The following is an 18,625-nucleotide window of genomic DNA, read 5'->3' on the forward strand; positions in this document are numbered from 1 at the left end:
ACTGGTAGCTTAGAATAAGGTGGTTGTAGAGATGAAAAGAGTAGATGAATTTTACAGATATTTGGTGGGAAAAATTGAAAAGATTTGATGACTGATGGATTAAATATTTAAAGTTACAGAAGAAGACAGGATCTATGATGATGCTTAGGTTTTCAGTAGCCAAACACAATGGGATTTTATTCCATTTACTGAGATGTGAAAAACGAAGACGACCAGTATTTGGGGAAAAGATCACAAGTTTTGTTTAGAGTGATTGACAATGTCAGCCTGGTAGAAGTGACATTCTGGAAGTTAAGAGCACTTTAGTTTAATATGCTATGTCGCTATTTTGAGTGGCTTTTTAGAGTTTTGCCATATTTTTCATTTTTTTATTTCAGTATATTATGGAGGTACAAATGCTTAGGTTACATATATTGCCCTTGCTCCCCCTTCCCCCCCCAAGTCAGAGCTTAAACTGTGTCCATCCCCCAGATGGTGCTTATCACACTCATTATGTATGTATATACCCATCCCCTCCTCCCCCCTCTCATCTGCCCGACACCCAATAAATGTTATTCCTATATGTCCACTTAGGTGTTGATCAATTAAAACCAATTTGCTGGTGAGTACATGTGGTGCTTATTTTTCCATTCTTTGGATACTTCACTTAGTAGAATGCGTTCCGGCTCTATCCAGGAAAATACAAGCGGTGCTATATCACCATTGTTTCTTATAGCTGAATAGTACTCCATGGTATACATATACCACATTTTATCAATCCACTTGTGTATTGATGGGCACTTGGGTTGTCTCCACATCTTTGCAATTGTGAGTCTTGCTGCTATAAACATTTGAGTGCAGATATCTTTTTTATAGAACGTCTTTTGTTGTTTTGTGTAGATGCCCAGCAATGGTATTGCTGGATCAAATGGTAGATCTACTTGTATCTCTCTGAGGTATCTCCATATTGCTTGCCACAGAGGTTGAACTCGTTTGGAGTCCCACCAGCAGTGTAGTAGTGTTCCTATCTCTCTGCATCCATGCCAACATTTATTGTTTGGGTACTTTTTGATAAAGGCCATTCTCACTGGAGATAAGTGATATTTCATTGTAGTTTTGATTTGGATTTCCCTGATGATTAGAGATGTTGAGCATTTTCTCATATGTTTGTTGGCCATTATTCTGTCTTCTTTTGAAAAGTTTCTGTTTATGTCCTTTGCCCACTTTTTGATAGGGTTGTTTGATTTTTTTATTGCTGATTTCCCTTAGTTCTAAATAGATTCTAGTTATTAGCCCTTTATCCGATGTGTAGCGTGTGAATATTTTCTCCCATTCTGTAGGTTTTCTGTTTGCTCTCTTAATAGTTTCTTTTGCTGTGCAGAAGCTTTTTAATTTGATCAGGTCCCATTTATTTATTTTTGTTGTTGCTGTGATTGCCTTTGGGGCCTTCTTCATAAATTCTTTGCGTAGGCCAATGTCTGTAAGAGTTTTTCCGACGTTTTTTCCTAGAATTCGAATAGTTTCATGCCTTAGGTCTAAGTCTATTACCCACCGTGAGTTGATTTTTGTGAGAGGTGAAAGGTGTGGGTCCTGTTTTAGCCTTCTACAGGTGGCTATCCAGTTTTCCCAGCACCATTTATTGAAAAGGGATTCTTTTCCCCAGCGTATGTTTTTGTCTGCTTTGTCAAAGATTAGATGACTATATGAGGATGGTTTTATATCTGGGTTCTCAGTTCTGTTCCACTGGTCTGTATCCCTGTTCTTGTGCCAGTCCTAAGCTGTTTTAATTGCTATAGCCTTGTAGTATAGTTTGAAGTCTGATAAATTGATGTCTCCCATTTTGTTCTTTTTGCCTAGGATAGCTTTTGCTATGTGGGGTCTTCTCTGGTTCCATAGAAAGTGTAAAATTATTTTTTCTATATCTGTGAAAAATGATGTTGGTATTTTAATAGGGATTGCATTGAATCTGTAGATCACTTTGGGTAGTATAGACATTTTAACAATGTTGATTCTGCTGACCCACGATCATGGTATGATTTTGCACCTGTTTACATCCTCTGTTTCATAGCTCTCCCGGTAGAGGTCTTTAACCTCCTTAGGTAAATATATTCCCTAGTACTTTATTTTCTGTGTTGTTATTGTGAAGTGTAGTGAGTCTTTGATTTGGTTCTCAGTTTGACTGTTACTGTCATATATGAATGCCTCTGATATGTTTGTATTGATTTTGTATCCTGAGACTTTACTGAATTCGTTTATCAATTCCAGGAGTCTCTTGGTCGAATACTTGGGATTTTCTAGATATAATATCATATCATCAGCAAAGAGTGAGAGTTTGATCTCTTTTGCCCCCTTTGGACGCTGTTAATTGCCCTCTCTTGTCTAATTGCTCTAGCAAGGACTTCCAGCACTATGTTGAATAGAAGTGGAGAGATAGAGGACATTCTTGTCTGGTTCCAGTTCTAAGTGGGAATGCTTTCAAATTTTTCCCCATTTAGTATGATGTTGAAGTTTTGCCATTCTTTTAAAACAAGAATTTTGAAGAGTTTATTGCTCTTTGTTATTGTTTAACATACTACCAAACAGAAAACGACTTAAGGATTTACATGTACAATACTTCATGGAACTCCTGTCTTATTTCATAATACAAAGAGTGAATGGGGCCAGGTGCAGTTGCTCACACCTGTAATCCTAGCACTCTGGGAGGCCAAGGCAGGAGGATTGCTTGAGCTCAGGAGTTTGAGACCAGCCTGAGCAAGAGCGAGACCCCATCTCTACTAAAAATAGAAAAAAATTAGCCTGGCAACTAAAAATAGAAACAAAAAATAAGCTAAGTGTGGTGGCTCACGCCTGTAGTCCTAGCTACTCGGGAGACTGAGGCAAGAGGATGGTTTGGCCCAGGAGTTTGAGGTTGCTGCAAGCTAGGCTGATGCCATGGCACTCTAGCCTAGGGACAGAGTGAGATTCTGTCTCTAGAAAACCCCCCCAAAACAAAAGTGAGTGGGTTTTGTTTTATTTGTTTTGGGAGTTATTATTTATATTTCTGGGGGAACAGGAAAATGTAACTTTTCAACTTTACTCAAGTAGGATATATTGGTGTGAGTAACTCCTATTTTAATCAACTGTAGATCAAATGATGTAGTTAGAGGTAGGGTAAAAATAGTGGATAATTCGAATTAGTAAGACCATAAAAGTGTTATTGTGTTCTCGGCAGAGTATAAGCATTTTTTGACATCAGAAATGATTACTTTTAAGAGGTATTTAAGGACGATCTGTCTCACCTAATGTTCTATGCTGACCCTAGTCACAGGTTATTTTTTTGTGATATGTTAAATATGTTATAAGAATTAAAATCTGAAATACTATTGTCTTGTGTACTCTGAGTTAATGACTTTATTATTATTTACACTATTGAACTTGTAATGCCTGAATATTTATATCAAATGTTTATAAAAGCAAGAAAAGCATAAAGCAACAACAAAATTTTAGTTTATAAAAACAATAACAAAATTTTAGAGTATATGTAAGACTCATAAGTGACTTTTCAGTGGAGAATTTTCTAGTAAAGTGTTTTAGGGTTTTTTGCCTTGCCATATCATTCTTTAAATGATGGCTCCTTATATGACCATTCATTATTAATAGTGACTGCAAGCGAAATTGAACAAGTTTTTACTGGAATATAAATGAACATTAGCAGAAAGAAAACTAAAACAAAAAAGTTTTTTTTAATCTTAATGTTGAGAGTTTGTCTTTTTTATTCTAGCATTATTTTAATATTTTAAACTTTAATTGTATTTTAAAAGTAAATGGATTTTTCACATTTTTAAAACTAACATCTTATTATTCTTTTTATAGGTCTCATATCTTTTGGGTGAACAGAAGTCTACCTTTATGGGGCTTACAGGTTATGTACAATTTTGTTTTATTCCTATATTTCCGGGTTAATCATATTTCACAGAGAAATACCATTGGAGAGAAAATTGTTGATATTCAAAATGAGTTTGTCTTCCTGTTTAATTAATCTTGATGTACATCTTAGACTAACATTTTTATTTCTTTGTTCTCGTTTACCTGAGCCCTGCATCCTACCTTTTGAGAATCTCCTGGTTTTCAGAAGTTAGATTTCAAGGAGCTCTTTAGAGTGTGGAGAAAACCAAAGTAATCCAATATTTTAAGGCTTCATAAGTTTTCCCAAATTACATTAGGTATTCTTTTTATATAATTCTTGTAAAATTAATCAGGAGTCCATAGACATGTTTGTTTTTTTACCATATATCCTTGGTGCTTAGAACATGATAGAGTCTCAATAAGTAATTGTTAAATGAATGAACAAATGAAAGAATAACTCATATTACCAATAGTAAGAATTTAGTTCCTAACCAGTTAGTTTTGTAAATAAAGCAAAAACTATGCCCTGACAGAAAAGGCGTCCATAAGAAAAAGTAAAAAAAAAAAAAAAAAAAAAGAGAGAGAAAAAACAGCATGTCTTAGCTGTATTGTTGAGGTGTTCCCCAGAGTCACCAGTACCTCTTATTTGATCCTTTTTCTACTGGTTTTCATGCCCAGCAAACTTTTTACAAGTTTCTACCTCCTCTACTTCTGTTTACCTCCTACAGATCCTTTTTCTTTTCTTTCCTTTTCTTTTCTTTTCTTTTCTTTTTTTTGTTTCTTTTCTTTTTTTTCTGTACAAATAAATTGGAAGAATAGAATCAGTAACAAAAAAGAATCGGAGATCAGAAGACAGTTGAGTCTGGAGGAAAAGGAAAGACTTTAAGACTTTTAGTTTAAAAACAATCTTTAAAATACTTTTAAATTAAATGTTTCATTTTCATTTTACAATCACGATGATTGTGAAATCTGTACATTTTGTATGTGCTACCGAATTCTTTTAAGTATGTATACATTGTGATCATAACTATGAAATCAAAATTTTACTATGTCTGGATATTTCATATTTTGTTGAAGTCATTTTTATGTTTTTGTACATTGACGTTTTTTGTCATGTCACATTAATTTATAAAACCCCTTTCAAATATTAAAGTGTTCATTAAAAATGTCTAGTCCTCTAAATTCAAATCAAGGTATCTTGATGGTTATATGTGGTCTTGTTTGCACTGTTAATGTCCACATGTAAAGCCATTGCACAAATAAATAACCAGTGATCAGTGTTAAAATTTAAAAAATATAGCCATTTAATCTCTGAGCTAGATTCCTATATTATCCTTCAATTAAATACACATTTAAAATAAATTAATATTTCATGAATAGTCATGTTATCTTAAAATATATTTTGATCTACTAAAATTATTTTATTTAACAGTAATATTTTAAAATAATAATGCTCATTTTAAATAGTACTTTGAGTTACTTATGATAAAAATATTCTAATAATTATTTAGCACTGTGTACCTCTAGAAAAGAAAACATGGATGATTTAGTGAACTTGTAGAGAAAACCAAAGAAGTTTGAATTTTCTATCATTATAAATTAGTGGCTACTACATGCACTTCTGAACATATTTTACTTAGACTGTTATGCATTCATCTGTTTTTTATTATTCTCATTTTTGAATATTCACTTAAATTCCAAGATTTTATTCGAACAGGAGACACAATTTAATCTCAAGGGTATCTGCTTCTCTCATTGAAATTGTCTTAAACCTCAAAAATCTATAAACAAATATATTTATCAGAGTCATTTCCTGTTTATGTGTGCTTATTTGATTCTATTTATCTGTCCTTAATAGCTTAGAGTATTTAACACAGAATAATTTTATCTTTTCTAATTACTTTCTCTGTTGCAATGATAGATTTTTTTGTGAACAGTAGAAATTGTATGTACTATAGAGAATATAGAGAAAGATGAAAGAATGTCTAGAGGATGCAGGAGTACCATCTGCACAAGGGGAAAATGATTATGAAGTTCATTCAAATAAAATCTCAAAGTATCTGGAAGTGCTTATATGGTATATTTTGTTTAGCATTCATGGATGTTACCATTTCATTTTGTTTGATGTGGATGAAAGGATTGAATATATCATTCACCATGAAGCTTGCATTCTTTTATTTTTTGTATTTTCCTAAGTGAAATGCTGATTTTGGCAGAGCTGGTGATACAGCTGCTGCAAAAGGGCAGTTATTTGTGGCAGTACAGTGTGTGTGATTGTATGTGTTAGGAACATACACAAAATGACCCATTTTTGTACATATCATGTAGACTCCAGCTAGTCTGACTATTCTAATCCTACTTTAACATTTCGAATAATAAAAAATATTTTTTTTTTTTTTTGAGACAGAGTCTCACTTTGTTGCCCAGGCTAGAATGAGTGCCATGGCATCAGCCTAGCTCACAGCAACCTCAAACTCCTTGGCTCAAGCGATCCTCCTGCCTCAGCCTCCCGAGTAGCTGGGACTACAGGCATGTGCCACCATGCCTGGCTAATTTTTTCTATATATATTAGTTAACCAATTAATTTCTTTTCATTTATAGTAGAGACGGGGTCTCGCTGTTGCTCAGGCTGGTCTCAAACTCCTGAGCTCAAGCAATCCTCCCACCTCGGCCTCCCAGAGTGCTAGGATTACAGGCGTGAACCACTGCGCCTGGCCGATAAAAAATATTTTTAAAGAATATTAGAAATTATAAAAACTATGCTCTAGAACAAGAGAGCAGAAAACTATTGCCCGTAGCCCGCCACCTGTTTATAGAAGTTAAAGTGCCTCCTCATACCTCCTATATCATGTATGTGTGTCATAAAAATAAAGTTAATATTAATAGTATAATCATGAATATATATTTTAATTTTATTGCATAGTCTCATTAAGTTACAATTTATATTTTAGGTTTCAGTGGCATTGATAAGCCTCTTTGAAACAATACTACTTGGTTATCTTAGTTATAAGGTAAGTTATTTTAATTAGTAGTTTTCTGCTGATAGAACTTATTGCTGGCATTTTATTCAGTATTCCTCTATTTATAATTCATACTTTGAGATAAGGCAGGCTCTTCATAAATCAGTTTAATTATTTTCAGCCCCTTTAGTGGGTGATAAAAAAACTAGTGATATAGTAATGTTTTCCTTGGTTACTTAAAAATGCTCCACTAATTCCCATGGATTTACTTATCCATTATATGCATGATTATAGAGAGGAAATCAAAGGGAATGGTCTAACTTTTTATTATTCTCAACCTATATTCTTAATCTGTACAAAAATATTGAGGGGAGCAACAACAAGTCTGCTAGGTATTATTTCAATAAATTATCTTAATTTTTGGTGAGACTTTGTTTGGCTAACACAATTTAACAAATGTTTATAGAGCCCGTATTTGATAAAGAGCTGCACACTTTGTATGACTTTTTTCTCAATGAGTTTAGAACCAAGAATGGGGAGTAGTCAGGGAGAAATTTTGCAGATAATAATAATACAAGGCAGAATATGAGTACTTTCAGTGAGGTACACAACTCCGCTCTTCAAAGTACTATCGGGGTTCCTAGAGAGAGGTCATTTCATGGGATGAAAGGGAAATATTTCACTGACTACAGCAGAGTCCTTGAATCATAGTGATTTTAATGAAGCAAGATAAAGAGACAGAGCAATAGGGATTGATATAATTAGCATTAGACATTCTAAAATAGGCATGACTTAAGCCGTAACAATTAAGACAGTTTAAACAGAGATGGCAGTTTTCGAAAACCAAAGACTAATGAGTTAAATTGAAATTAGCAAACTCTTGAAAGTACCTGTTGAAGTTAGCAGATAATGAATTAAAATCCATGACATTTTGTCTTCTATCATACAGAAGTGCAGGTCTGTGATTAAATTGTCATTCCATTCATGTTTATAGCTAGTGGGCAAAACAACCATGGTAATCACTCAACACTAAAATTCTTATTTTTCTGTCACCATAAATATCCTAATTCTTTATTAACTGCTTTCAAATAGAACTCTTTGTACCCACACATTCATTAAATCAAAAGGAAACAAAAACAAACCCCAGCACAATTTCCAAACTTTTACAAACAAAAATTAATCACACCTAAAAGCCTTTTGTTAAATCTACATTTTTTCCCTATAATCACTTTATAAAAAGCAACAATTTTGAAAATTTAACATCATACTGCTGGCTTATTTCTGGAAAAGAACAAAGGATTTAGTCTAGGACTTCCAGATATGCCTAGATATTGCTGATTCTGCTTATCATGCCCTGGAAATGGTAAATCTCAATACTGTTTAATTTACATTGCAAAATACAAAGTATGTACTGTCATACTTACTACACTATTTTAAATTCATTCAAATAAGACAAATTATCAGCTCTTTTCGTTAGCTATTTTACATCTGGATATTCTTAACATTTTGAAATATTTATACAAAGTACCTTGGTTCAACCTGGGCTGAAAACATCTAAACTGCTATAACTCATATAATTTTAAAACTGCTTTTTAGATACCTAAAACTGCTATTACCTAGATAATAGCTCCAAGTTTCCACCTTTATTGATAATGAAAATAAAAGCCTGATACATTTTAGAAAATTACATATTTTCTTGCATTTTGATTGATTAAGGAATAATATGCCCATGCAAAATGTAGAATGTTTGGATTAAGATTTATTTATATTTTATTGAATTCTGTCAGTGAGAAGGGAAACAGAATATTATACACTTAGATAAAGGTACTACTTAGAAACTATTTTTTAAGAAGCTTTCTTTTGGAAGGAAACTAATGCTTTTTATTTCCTTCATGAAAATCAGATTCAATAAAACAGCATTTAATTTTCAAAGGCATTGTGCTTGCCTTTTGGATTTTATTTCATAGGTCTCTATGTACTGGCATTCTATCAATGCATGCTCTCTTTTTTAATCATAATTACTTTTGTTCTGTGGATTTTTATGATGGAGGCTTATTGGGTCTCCCTGATGGCCAAGAAAATTATAGATCCTTTTTGTGTTTATTTTTCATTAGATATTTTTAGGGGAGATAATTTATGACTATATTCCTTAGTTCAGAAGACAACCTGAGATGTTAGAATTAAGCCTAATGAATATAACTGAAAAGACATGCATTTATTTTTAGGAATAAGTACATTGTACACTGTAAAATTTTAGACCATGAAAATCAGTCCTCAGTGGGAAGTTCATTCATTTGCCACAAAACACCACACACACATGCTTGCACACACAGGCTGTGAATCAACCATGGTCGACATAATGTAGTCACAGTTTTTATTTAGGAGCTTCAGACTGTCAAGCCATTGTGCTAGGAACAGTGCACATAACCCTAAACTATAATGGTCGCTGTCCTTGACCTCATGGAGTTTACAATCTAGTGTTGTACTGTATTAATTATGAAAATACAAACTGAAAAAAAGCAATCTGAAAGAAAGTGATGGAGAATCAAGAAGTGTAATGTGAGGATCATATTTTTCCCAGAGTATGTACAATTAAAGGGTAAGCAAAGATTCAAAAAACTCAGAAGACTCTAAGTTGAGAGCTGAGAGGCATGTATGAGTTAACATGGCAAAATGCTATTGGAAAGAAAGGTGAAGGTTTTCTAAGCCTTTTGAAGACTTATATACAAAAGTATGTCATATGAAAAAATACTAAGCCATATTCTAAGAATGAAGGGTCTGTGGAAGGAAGGACCTTTAAAGTAAGGGCAGAGAATAAGATAGTGCCTTTTAGGTTGCAATAGGATTTTTGTCTTTGTTGTGAAAGTGTCTGAATAGTTCAAGAGTTTTAAGTGAGTAGGCTAGGGGTGGGGTGAGGGCCCAGTGAATTGATAGTAGTGCAGGGAGTGAATTAGAATGGGGCAAGAATGAAGGTGCCATAACACAGGTGTCATAAGTCTTCTTATCTCTTCATTCAGAAGGCAAATTTCAGTTTAGTATTTAAGGAAATTATGTTCTGATGTAAAAGTTTAAAATTTTAATCTAAGAATGTTTCTGCTGGGCCTCATCTCCAGACCTGCAAGGGGCAGAGAATCATGACAGGAGCCATCTCCTATGTTTACTTCCTCTCATTTTTGATGCCAGCTGATTTTGGCCCCTCCAGGGCTGAGAAAGAACAGGGAGTGAAGTGCAGTAAGCATCTGGTGAAGTTGCCTAACTGGCATAGTTATTGTGTGGTGTTGGGTTACTCTCTGGGGCGGTAAAAGTGCTGACTCCCTCTCCCAGGCAGTTTGCAGTCCTGGCTGGAGCCATCAGTGTCTCTGGTTAGCCATTAGACCCTCTGAGGTCCAGTATCTGTGGAGATTCTGTTTGACCTGCAGGCACCCAGGCTTATCTAGTGTAAACCATTTAAAAATGATCATAGGTTCCATTCTTTGGGGTCTATATCTGGTTTCTACAAAACAGGCACCTTTGTTGTAAAATTGGAGGGATTGTGGCTTACTCTTATCCCAGTCTTCTTTTTCTTTGCTCCCTTCATTTTTTTTTTTTCGGCATATTATGGGGGTACAGATTTTAAGGTTTCAATAAATGCCCATTTCCCCCCTCCCCCCAAAAGTCTGAGTCTCCATCATGACCATCCCCCAGATGGTGCACATCTCACTCATTTTGTATGTATATAGCCGGCCCCCTCCCCCCTCCCACCTGCCCAATACCCTATTACTGTAGTACCTATGTGTCCACTTAGGTGCTACTCAGTTAATACCAGTTTGTTGGAGAATATATCTGGTGCTTGTTTTTCCATTCTTGGGATACTTCACTTAGTAGTATGGGTTCCAGCTCTAACCAGGAAAATATAAGATGCGCTATATCACCGTTGTTTCTTAGAGCTGAATAGTACTCCATGATATACATATACCACATTTTATTAATCAATTGTTGGATTGATGGGCAATGGGTTGTTTCCACAGCCTTGCAATTATGAATTGTGCTGCTGTAAACATTCGAGTGCAGGTGTCTTTTTTATAGAGTGTCATTGGATCATTTGGGTAGATGCCCAGCAATGGGATTGCTGGATCAAATGGTAGATTCACTTGTATCACTTTAAGGTATCTCCATATTGCTTTCCACAGAGGTTGAAATAGTTTGCAGTTCCACCAGCAGTGTAGGAGTGTTCCTCTCTCTCCGCAACCACGCCAGCATTTATTGTTTGGAGATTTTTTGATAAAGGCCATTCTCACTGGGGTTAAGTGATATCTCATTGTGGTTTTGATTTGCATTTCCCTGATGATTAGAGATGTTGAGCATTTTTTCATATATTTGTTGGCCATTCTTCTGTCTTCTTTAGAAAAGTTTCTGTTCAAGTCCTTTGCCCACTTTTTAATGGGGTTATTTGATTTTTTCTTCCTGATTTTCGTGAGTTCGAAGTATATTCTAGGTATCAGTCCCTTATCGGATGCATAGGATGCAAAAATTTTCTCCGATTCTGTAGGTTGTCTGTTTACTTTCATGACTATTTCTTTGGCTGTGCAGAAGCTTTTTAGTTTGATCATGTCCCATTTATTTATTTTTGTTGCTGCTGTGATTGCCTTTGAGGACTTCTTCATAAACTCTTTGCCCAGGCCGATGTCTAGGAGAGTGTTTCCAACTTTTTCCTCTAGAGTTCTAATAGTTTCATACCTTAGGTTTAAGTCTGTTATCCAGCGTGAGTTGGTTTTGTGAGAGATAAAAGGTGTGGGTCCTGTTTTAGACTTCTACAGGTGGCTATCCAGTTTTCCCAGCACCATTTATTGAAAAGGATTCTTTTCCCCAGCGTATGTTTTTGTCTGCTTTGTCAAAGATTAGATGGCTATATGAGGATGGTTTTATATCAGGATTCTCACATCTGTTCCACTGGTCCATATTCCTATTTTTGTGCCAATACCATATTGATTTAATTAATACAGCTTTGTAGTATAGTTTGATATCTGGCATATTAATGCCTCCCATTTTGTTTTTGTTGCCTAGAATTGCTCTTGATATTCGGGGTCTTCTTTGGTTCCATACGAAGCGTAAAATTATTTTTTCTATATCTGTGAAGAATGCTGATGGGATTTTAATAGGTATTGCATTGAATCTGTAGATCAGTTTGGGTAGTATAGACATTTTGATGATGTTGAGTCTGCCGATCCACGAGCATGGTATGGATTTCCATCTGTTTACATCCTCTGCTATTTCCTTCCTCAGTGTTTCATAGTTCTCCCTGTAGAGGTCTTTTACGTCCTTGGTTAAGTATATTCCTAGGTACTTTAATTTCTTTGTTGCTATTGTGAAGGGAATTGAGTCTTTGATTTGGTTCTCAATTAGATTGTTGTTGGCGTATATGAATGCCTCTGATTTCTGTATATTGATTTTGTATCCTGAGACTTTACTAAATTCATTGATCAGTTCCAGGAGTTTCTTGGTTGAATCCTTGGGGTTTTCTAGATACAATATCATATCATCAGCAAACAGTGAAAGTTTGATCTCTTCTGCCCCTATTTGGATACCTTTGATTCCATTTTCCTGTCTGATTGCTGTAGCCAAGGCTTCCAGCACTATGTTGAACAGAAGTGGAGATAGTGGGCAGCCTTGTCTGGTTCCAGTTCTAAGTGGGTATGATTTCAATTTTTCCCCAGTCAGTATGATGTTGGCTATGGGTCTGTCATATATGGCTTGTATCATTTTTAGGTATGTCCCGTCTATGCCTATTTTCTTAAGTGTTCGTATCATGAAAGGGTGTTGAATTTTGTCAAAAGCTTTTTCTGCATATATTCAAAGAATCATGTGGTCTTTGTTTTTGCTTCTGTGTATGTGGTGAATTGCATTTATAGATTTACGTATGTTGAACCATCCCTGGATCCCTGGGATGAAGCCCACTTGGTTGTGGTGGATTATTTTTTTGATAAGTGTCTGGATTCGGTTAGCTAAGATTTTGTTGAAAATTTTTGCATCTATATTCATTAGGGATATTGGTCTGTAGTTTTCTTTTTTTGTTGCATCCTTTCCTGGTTTTGGTATCAGAGTAATATTCGCTTCATAAAAGGTGTCCGGGAGGTTTCCGTTCTTCTCGATGTTGTGGAATAGTTTCTGCAAGATAGGTACTAGTTCTTCTTTGTAAGTGTGGTAAAGTTCAGGTGTGAAGCCATCTGGACCAGGACTTTTCTTTTTAGGGAGATTTTTAATTGCTGTTTCTATTTCAGCTGTTGAGATTGGTCTGTTCAGGGAATCTATTTCTTCCTGGTTGATCTTAGGGAGACTGTGTGTTTCTAGATTTTTGTCCATTTCTCCACATTTTCCAGTTTGTGTGCATAAAGATTTTTGTAGTATTCATAAATTATATCATGTATCTCTTTGGGATCAGTTGTGATATCTCCTTTTTTTGTTCCTGATGGAGCTTATTAGAGATTTCTCTTTTCTGCTTTTCGTTAGCTTAGCCAATGGTGTGTCAATTTTGTTTATTTTTTCAAAGAACCAACTTTTTGTTTTATTAATCTCCTGAATAGCTTCCCTGTTTTCAATTTCGTTTAGTTCTGAGTTGATCTTGTTGATTTCACTTCTTCTACTGGGTTTGGGATTGGTCTGTTCTTCTTTTTCCAGCTCTTTGAGTCGTTTCATTAGATTGTCTATTTGTGATCCTTTTGTCTTTTGGTTATAGGCATTTATGGAGATAAACTTTCCTCTCAGAACTGCTTTAGCTGTGTCCCAGAGGATTTGATAACTTGTGTCTCCATTGTCGTTTTCTTCATAGAATTTTTTTATTTCCATCTTGATTTCTTCATTTATGAAGAAATCATTTAGTAGGAGGTTGTTGAATTTCCACGTTTTTGTGTAGAAATGTGAGTTTCTGTTAGGGTTGATTTCTAGTTTTATTCCACTGTGATCTGAGAAGGTACATGGTATGATTTCTATTTTTTTAAATTTCTTGAGATTTACTTTGTGTCCTAGGATATGGTCAATCTTAGAGAATGTCCCGTGAGCTGATGAGAAGAACGTATATTCAGTAGATTTTGGGTAGAGTGTTCTGTAAATGTTAGTCAGACCCAATTGTTCTAGAGTTTTGTTTAAGTCCATTATTTCTTTATTAATTTTCTGTTTGGAGGATCTGTCTCGTCCCGTCAGTGGGGTGTTGAAATCTCCAGTCATTATGGAGTTTCTATTAATCCGTTTGCTTAGCTCCAGTAAGGTTTGCTTTATGAATCTGGGTGCACCTAAGTTGGGTGTATATATATTTAAAATTGTTATCTCTTCTTGTTGAACTGTGCCCTTCACCATTATATAATGACCCTCTTTGTCTTTCACTACTTTTGTTGGTTTAAAAACTAAATCATCTGAAATTAGAACTGCCACACCAGCCTTCTTTTGGCTTCTATTTGCTTGGAATATTGATCTCCACCCTTTTATTTTTAGTCTATATGTATCCTTGCAGGTTAGATGTGTTTCCTGAAGACAGCATATACTTGGCCTGTATTTTCTTATCCATGCAGCCAGCCTATGTCTCTTGAGTGGAGAGTTTTTATTGAGAGAACTGATAGGTAAGGTAGATTACTGTTCATTCTGTTGGGTTGGATGTAGTTGCTATGATTTCTGTCTTGAGCCATTGTAATATCTGGCCTTTAATATCTTTGGGTATTGGTTGTTTTTATATTCGTGGGTTATTATTATGATGTTCCGTACGTAAAGCTGTTGTAAGTACTTCTTGTAGGGCTGGTCTTGTCTTGGTAAATTCTCTGAGCCTTTGCTTGTCTGAGAATGTTTTATTTCTCCTTCATATACGAAGCTTAGTTTTGCAGGGAATAATATTCTAGGCTGGACAATGTTTTGTTTCAAAATAGTGAGAATGGGGCCCCAATCTCTCCTTGCTTGTTAAGTCTCATTAGAGAAGTCTGGTGTTATTCAAATTAGCTTTCCCTTATATGTTACTTGCTTCTTTTGTCTTACAGCTCTTAGAAGGGCCTCTTTAGTTGATACTTTGGTCAGTCTGATGACTGCATGCCGTGACGTCTTCCTGTTTGCATTGAATCTCCCAGGGGTCCTTTGAGCTTCTTGAACTTGTATATCCAGATTTTGAGCAATGCCTGGGAAATTTTTCTCTATTATATCTTCAAACAGCTTGTCCAACCCTTGAGTGTTGTCTTCTTCCCCTTCTGGTAAGCCTATGACCCTCACATTAGGTTTCTTCATATAATCCCACATCTCTTGTAGGCTTTGCTCTTTTCTCTTTTTTCTCTGCTTTATTTCTGTGACTGATTTATTTAATTGGAGGGTGTTATCTTCAAGCTCTGAGATTCTTTCTTCTGTTTGATCTACCCTGTTCTTGAGACTTTCCACTGTATTTTGTAGTTCCTTGAATTGATTCTTCATTTCCAGGAGTCGGTTACACTTTTCTTCATTGTGTCTATTTCTTTTTCCATATCCTGGAGGCTTTTTGTGGTTTCTTTGTGTTGGTTATTGAGTTGTTGTTGCAGATGGGTGAGTGTTCTTGTGATCCACATACGAAATACCTCTTCTGTCATTTTGGTTGCCTGATTTTGGTTGGTGTCCGTTTCTAGGGGGCTGGTGCTCCTCTTTGGGGGTGTGTTTTCCGTTTGGTTCTTCATATTTCCTGAGTTCTTTCGCTGATCCGCCCCTGGAGGCACCCACACCTCAGTAGGCTGTTCACGTATAACTCTTCCGTGCCCCGGGCAATGCTAGCCCTCGGTGCAGGGGATCTGGTCTGCAGGTCTGACCTCTGGGTCCCATAGTTCAAACTGTATCCCCACCAGGGAGAGGAGTTCCGATCCAAATTCACCCACAGGGAGCCCAAGCTAGGTCTATGTCTCTCAGCCTCTGAGTCGGCACCATTCTCCTGGGAACACCATGCCAGCAGCACCTGGGAGGGCTGGCGGGTAGGGAGCTCACAGTCTGAGTTCCCCTGAGTCAGCTGTAGGGTCCCAAAAGGGAAGGTCCCGTTCCCTGGACTGGCCTCTGGCTGGTGGCTGTATTGTCTCTCTGGGCAGCCATGGGTAGGGTCGGTGGAGAGGAGGAGGAGGCAATATGGCGCCTGCCGCGAGGCTCGGGTCTGTGCACACGGAGGTGCCCGGAGGAAGTTGGGAACCTGGTGCCACGTCTGGTACAGGCTTACTGCTGGCTGGCGGCGGTGGTCTCTGGGCTGGCGTCCACAGGTCTCTCTACCCGCTGGGGAGTCCACCAGCAGTCCCAAATGCAGGGGAGGGGAAACAGAAAATCCACCTACCCTTGCCGCTGGTCTCCGGGCTGCTCCGGTGGTCTCAGCCTCCAGTTCTCCTCCCCAGCCTCCTCCTGTGGAGTCTCCCGGGGTCTCAGGTACCCCTCCTTCCGGCCTTTGTCTGCTGTATGCTCATCTTCTTGCTTCTTTTTTCTAATTTCTGCTAGAATCTGTCTTTTCTGCAGAGACACTCTGTCTGGCGGTGTTATTCATCCTCCATCTTGCTGAACCCCCATGCTGCCTTCATTTTTAAATGTTTTAGGCATTAGCCAAATGCAGGCATTAGCCATGTCTGAGCCAAGCTCTCTAAGTGGCTCCCTTGAGCAACTTGAACCCCTAAGTGGTCCCCCCACCTACCATGAGGTGATGAAAGAAACAGCATAACACCTTTAATATCTCTATATAGAGGAGTTCTCACTATTTCTCTTTTTTCCACCTTCCCCTTCCTCTGCCACCATTTTATATAGCCTGGAGGATGGTGATAAACTAACAAAACCTATTACTTAATATATTAGTATACCAATGATAGCTGATCCAGAACCTTGCTTTGGGAGGTCGAGGTATATTACATCAACGTAATGTTGTAAGTCTTCAAAGTCACAAGGAAATAAGAAAACCTCCCAATTTTATGACCAGTGTTATAAGATAATTGGAAATTACTGGGATGCCAGATTTCAAAGTGCCTTTCTAATACATAAATCTCTTCATAGAAGAATAAACTGCTATAGTTTTGAGTTCATTGTCATCAGACACCATTGAGGAAAGTTTCAGTGGGGACCTATTAAAATCAGGGTCAGCTTTGCTGGCATGTGATCTGTGCTGTTGCATAGGGCTCCACAACTTGAGGGTCCTCATGGGTGATTTAATGCTGTGATGACACCTTGAAATTGTTAAAAATCAGTCAATAAGAAGCCTCCCATTTTCATATTTGCACTACGTCCTGCAAATTATGTTTTTTTTTGAGACAGAGTCTCATTTTGTTTGGCTAGAGTGCCATGGTGTCAGCCTAACTCACAGCAACCTCAAACTCCTGGGCTAAAGAGATCCTTCTGCCTCAGCCTCCCGAGTAGCTGAGACTACAGGCATGTGCCACCATGCCCAGCTAATTTTTTTATACATATATTTTTAGTTGTGCAATTAATTTCTTTCTTTTTTTAGTAGAGATAGGGGTTTCACTCTTGCTCAGGCTGGTTTCGAACTCCTGACCTTTAGCTATCCACCGGCCCTGGCCTCCCAGAGTGCTAGGATTACAGGCATGAGCCACTTCGCCCGGCCTTGTATTTAGTCTTGATTAATATGTTTGTACTATGTGGATGGGAGATAACATTTTAGATGATTGAAAAACTCTTTCCTTTAAGTTCTATTAAAGGAAAATATAATACCAATGATTGTTAACAAATGTGTGTTTCACAAACTGTTTTATATGCTTTATAATTAGTGAATATAAGTATAGTGAAAAAATTTAATTGATATTATAGGTTTTGTGAATGTTTTATTTTTGTCAATAACTGTTCCTTTATGACATATTATGTGATTAAAATATTATTTGCAGTATTTATGGGTTAGTGTGAACATTTGTTTTACTTCTTAAACTTACGATAAAATTGAGAAAGCACAATTACACTAAGAAAAATAATCTCTAAAAGTTCTTGCTACATGTCTATATAATATTCAGTATTCTGTCAGTGTAAGCACCCTCACTGCAAGAGAAATTCTGAGTGCTGTCTTTTTCTCCCTTTAATAGAATTCAATATAATTGACTTTCTTTTTTATTCATTCTTTCTTGGAAGGGAAACATCTGGGAACAGATTTTACGAATACCCTTCATCTTGGAAATAATTAATGCGGTTCCCTTCATTATCTCAGTAAGTCCAAAAAGAATCTGAAAAAATAATTGTCTAATTAGATTTAAGTAAAATCCTTAAATCTAAATACTGTTAAATAATATATAGTAGCTAAGATAAAAGAATTTACGTTTTGATTTAAATCATGATACTAAAAAATAGTCAGTTGGATGAGTGGATTGTGTAATTAAATGAAAACTAATGGAAATTTAATACAACAGAAAAATAAAATATATTTTTAAAAATATATGCTCCGGAGGTGCCATTTGAACAAATATCAGTATTGACTAAAAAGACTAGTAATTACTTCATATCTTGTTTATATTGTGGAATTTTTAAAAAAATAGAAGCCAGTTAGAACCAAGTTTTTGTAAAAGTTTCTCATACTGAGAACATATTTATCTCTAGTTTAACCATAGGATTTACTAATTCTGATTCTTTCTTTGGTAAGGAGGTTGCCAAGAGCTAGACAACCAGCAATTTGCTTCTTTGTCAAAGCACTGTGTAATGTCAATTTCAAGATGATCAAATTCAATTGCTGTGCCATAAATATGTAATTTAGCACATTCTCATTTACAAAGCTATGTTTTAATCTCAATTTGATAGAGTTATAATAAGGTCTGTTGGGGTTATAGTTTATAACACTTTATTTGAATTTTATTTGGAAAAAATTGAAA

General features: G+C 36.2%; 1 protein-coding gene across 6 annotated transcripts in view; it reads left to right on the forward strand.

Annotated features, from left to right (window-relative positions):
• The window catches only part of KCNT2 (potassium sodium-activated channel subfamily T member 2), a 323,447-nt gene that overhangs the window by 91,865 nt on the left and 212,957 nt on the right, over nt 1-18,625 (forward strand). For all 6 annotated transcript variants that reach the window (XM_075996993.1, XM_012743486.3, XM_012743496.3 and 3 more), the window contains 3 exons: nt 3,832-3,880; nt 6,816-6,875; nt 17,895-17,969. In XM_075996993.1, coding sequence (XP_075853108.1) covers nt 3,832-3,880; nt 6,816-6,875; nt 17,895-17,969 — 184 coding nt within the window. The remainder of the gene's footprint in view (nt 1-3,831; nt 3,881-6,815; nt 6,876-17,894; nt 17,970-18,625) is intronic.

Source organism: Microcebus murinus, chromosome 23 (genome assembly GCF_040939455.1).
Source record: "Microcebus murinus isolate Inina chromosome 23, M.murinus_Inina_mat1.0, whole genome shotgun sequence".
Taxonomy (NCBI): domain Eukaryota; kingdom Metazoa; phylum Chordata; class Mammalia; order Primates; family Cheirogaleidae; genus Microcebus; species Microcebus murinus.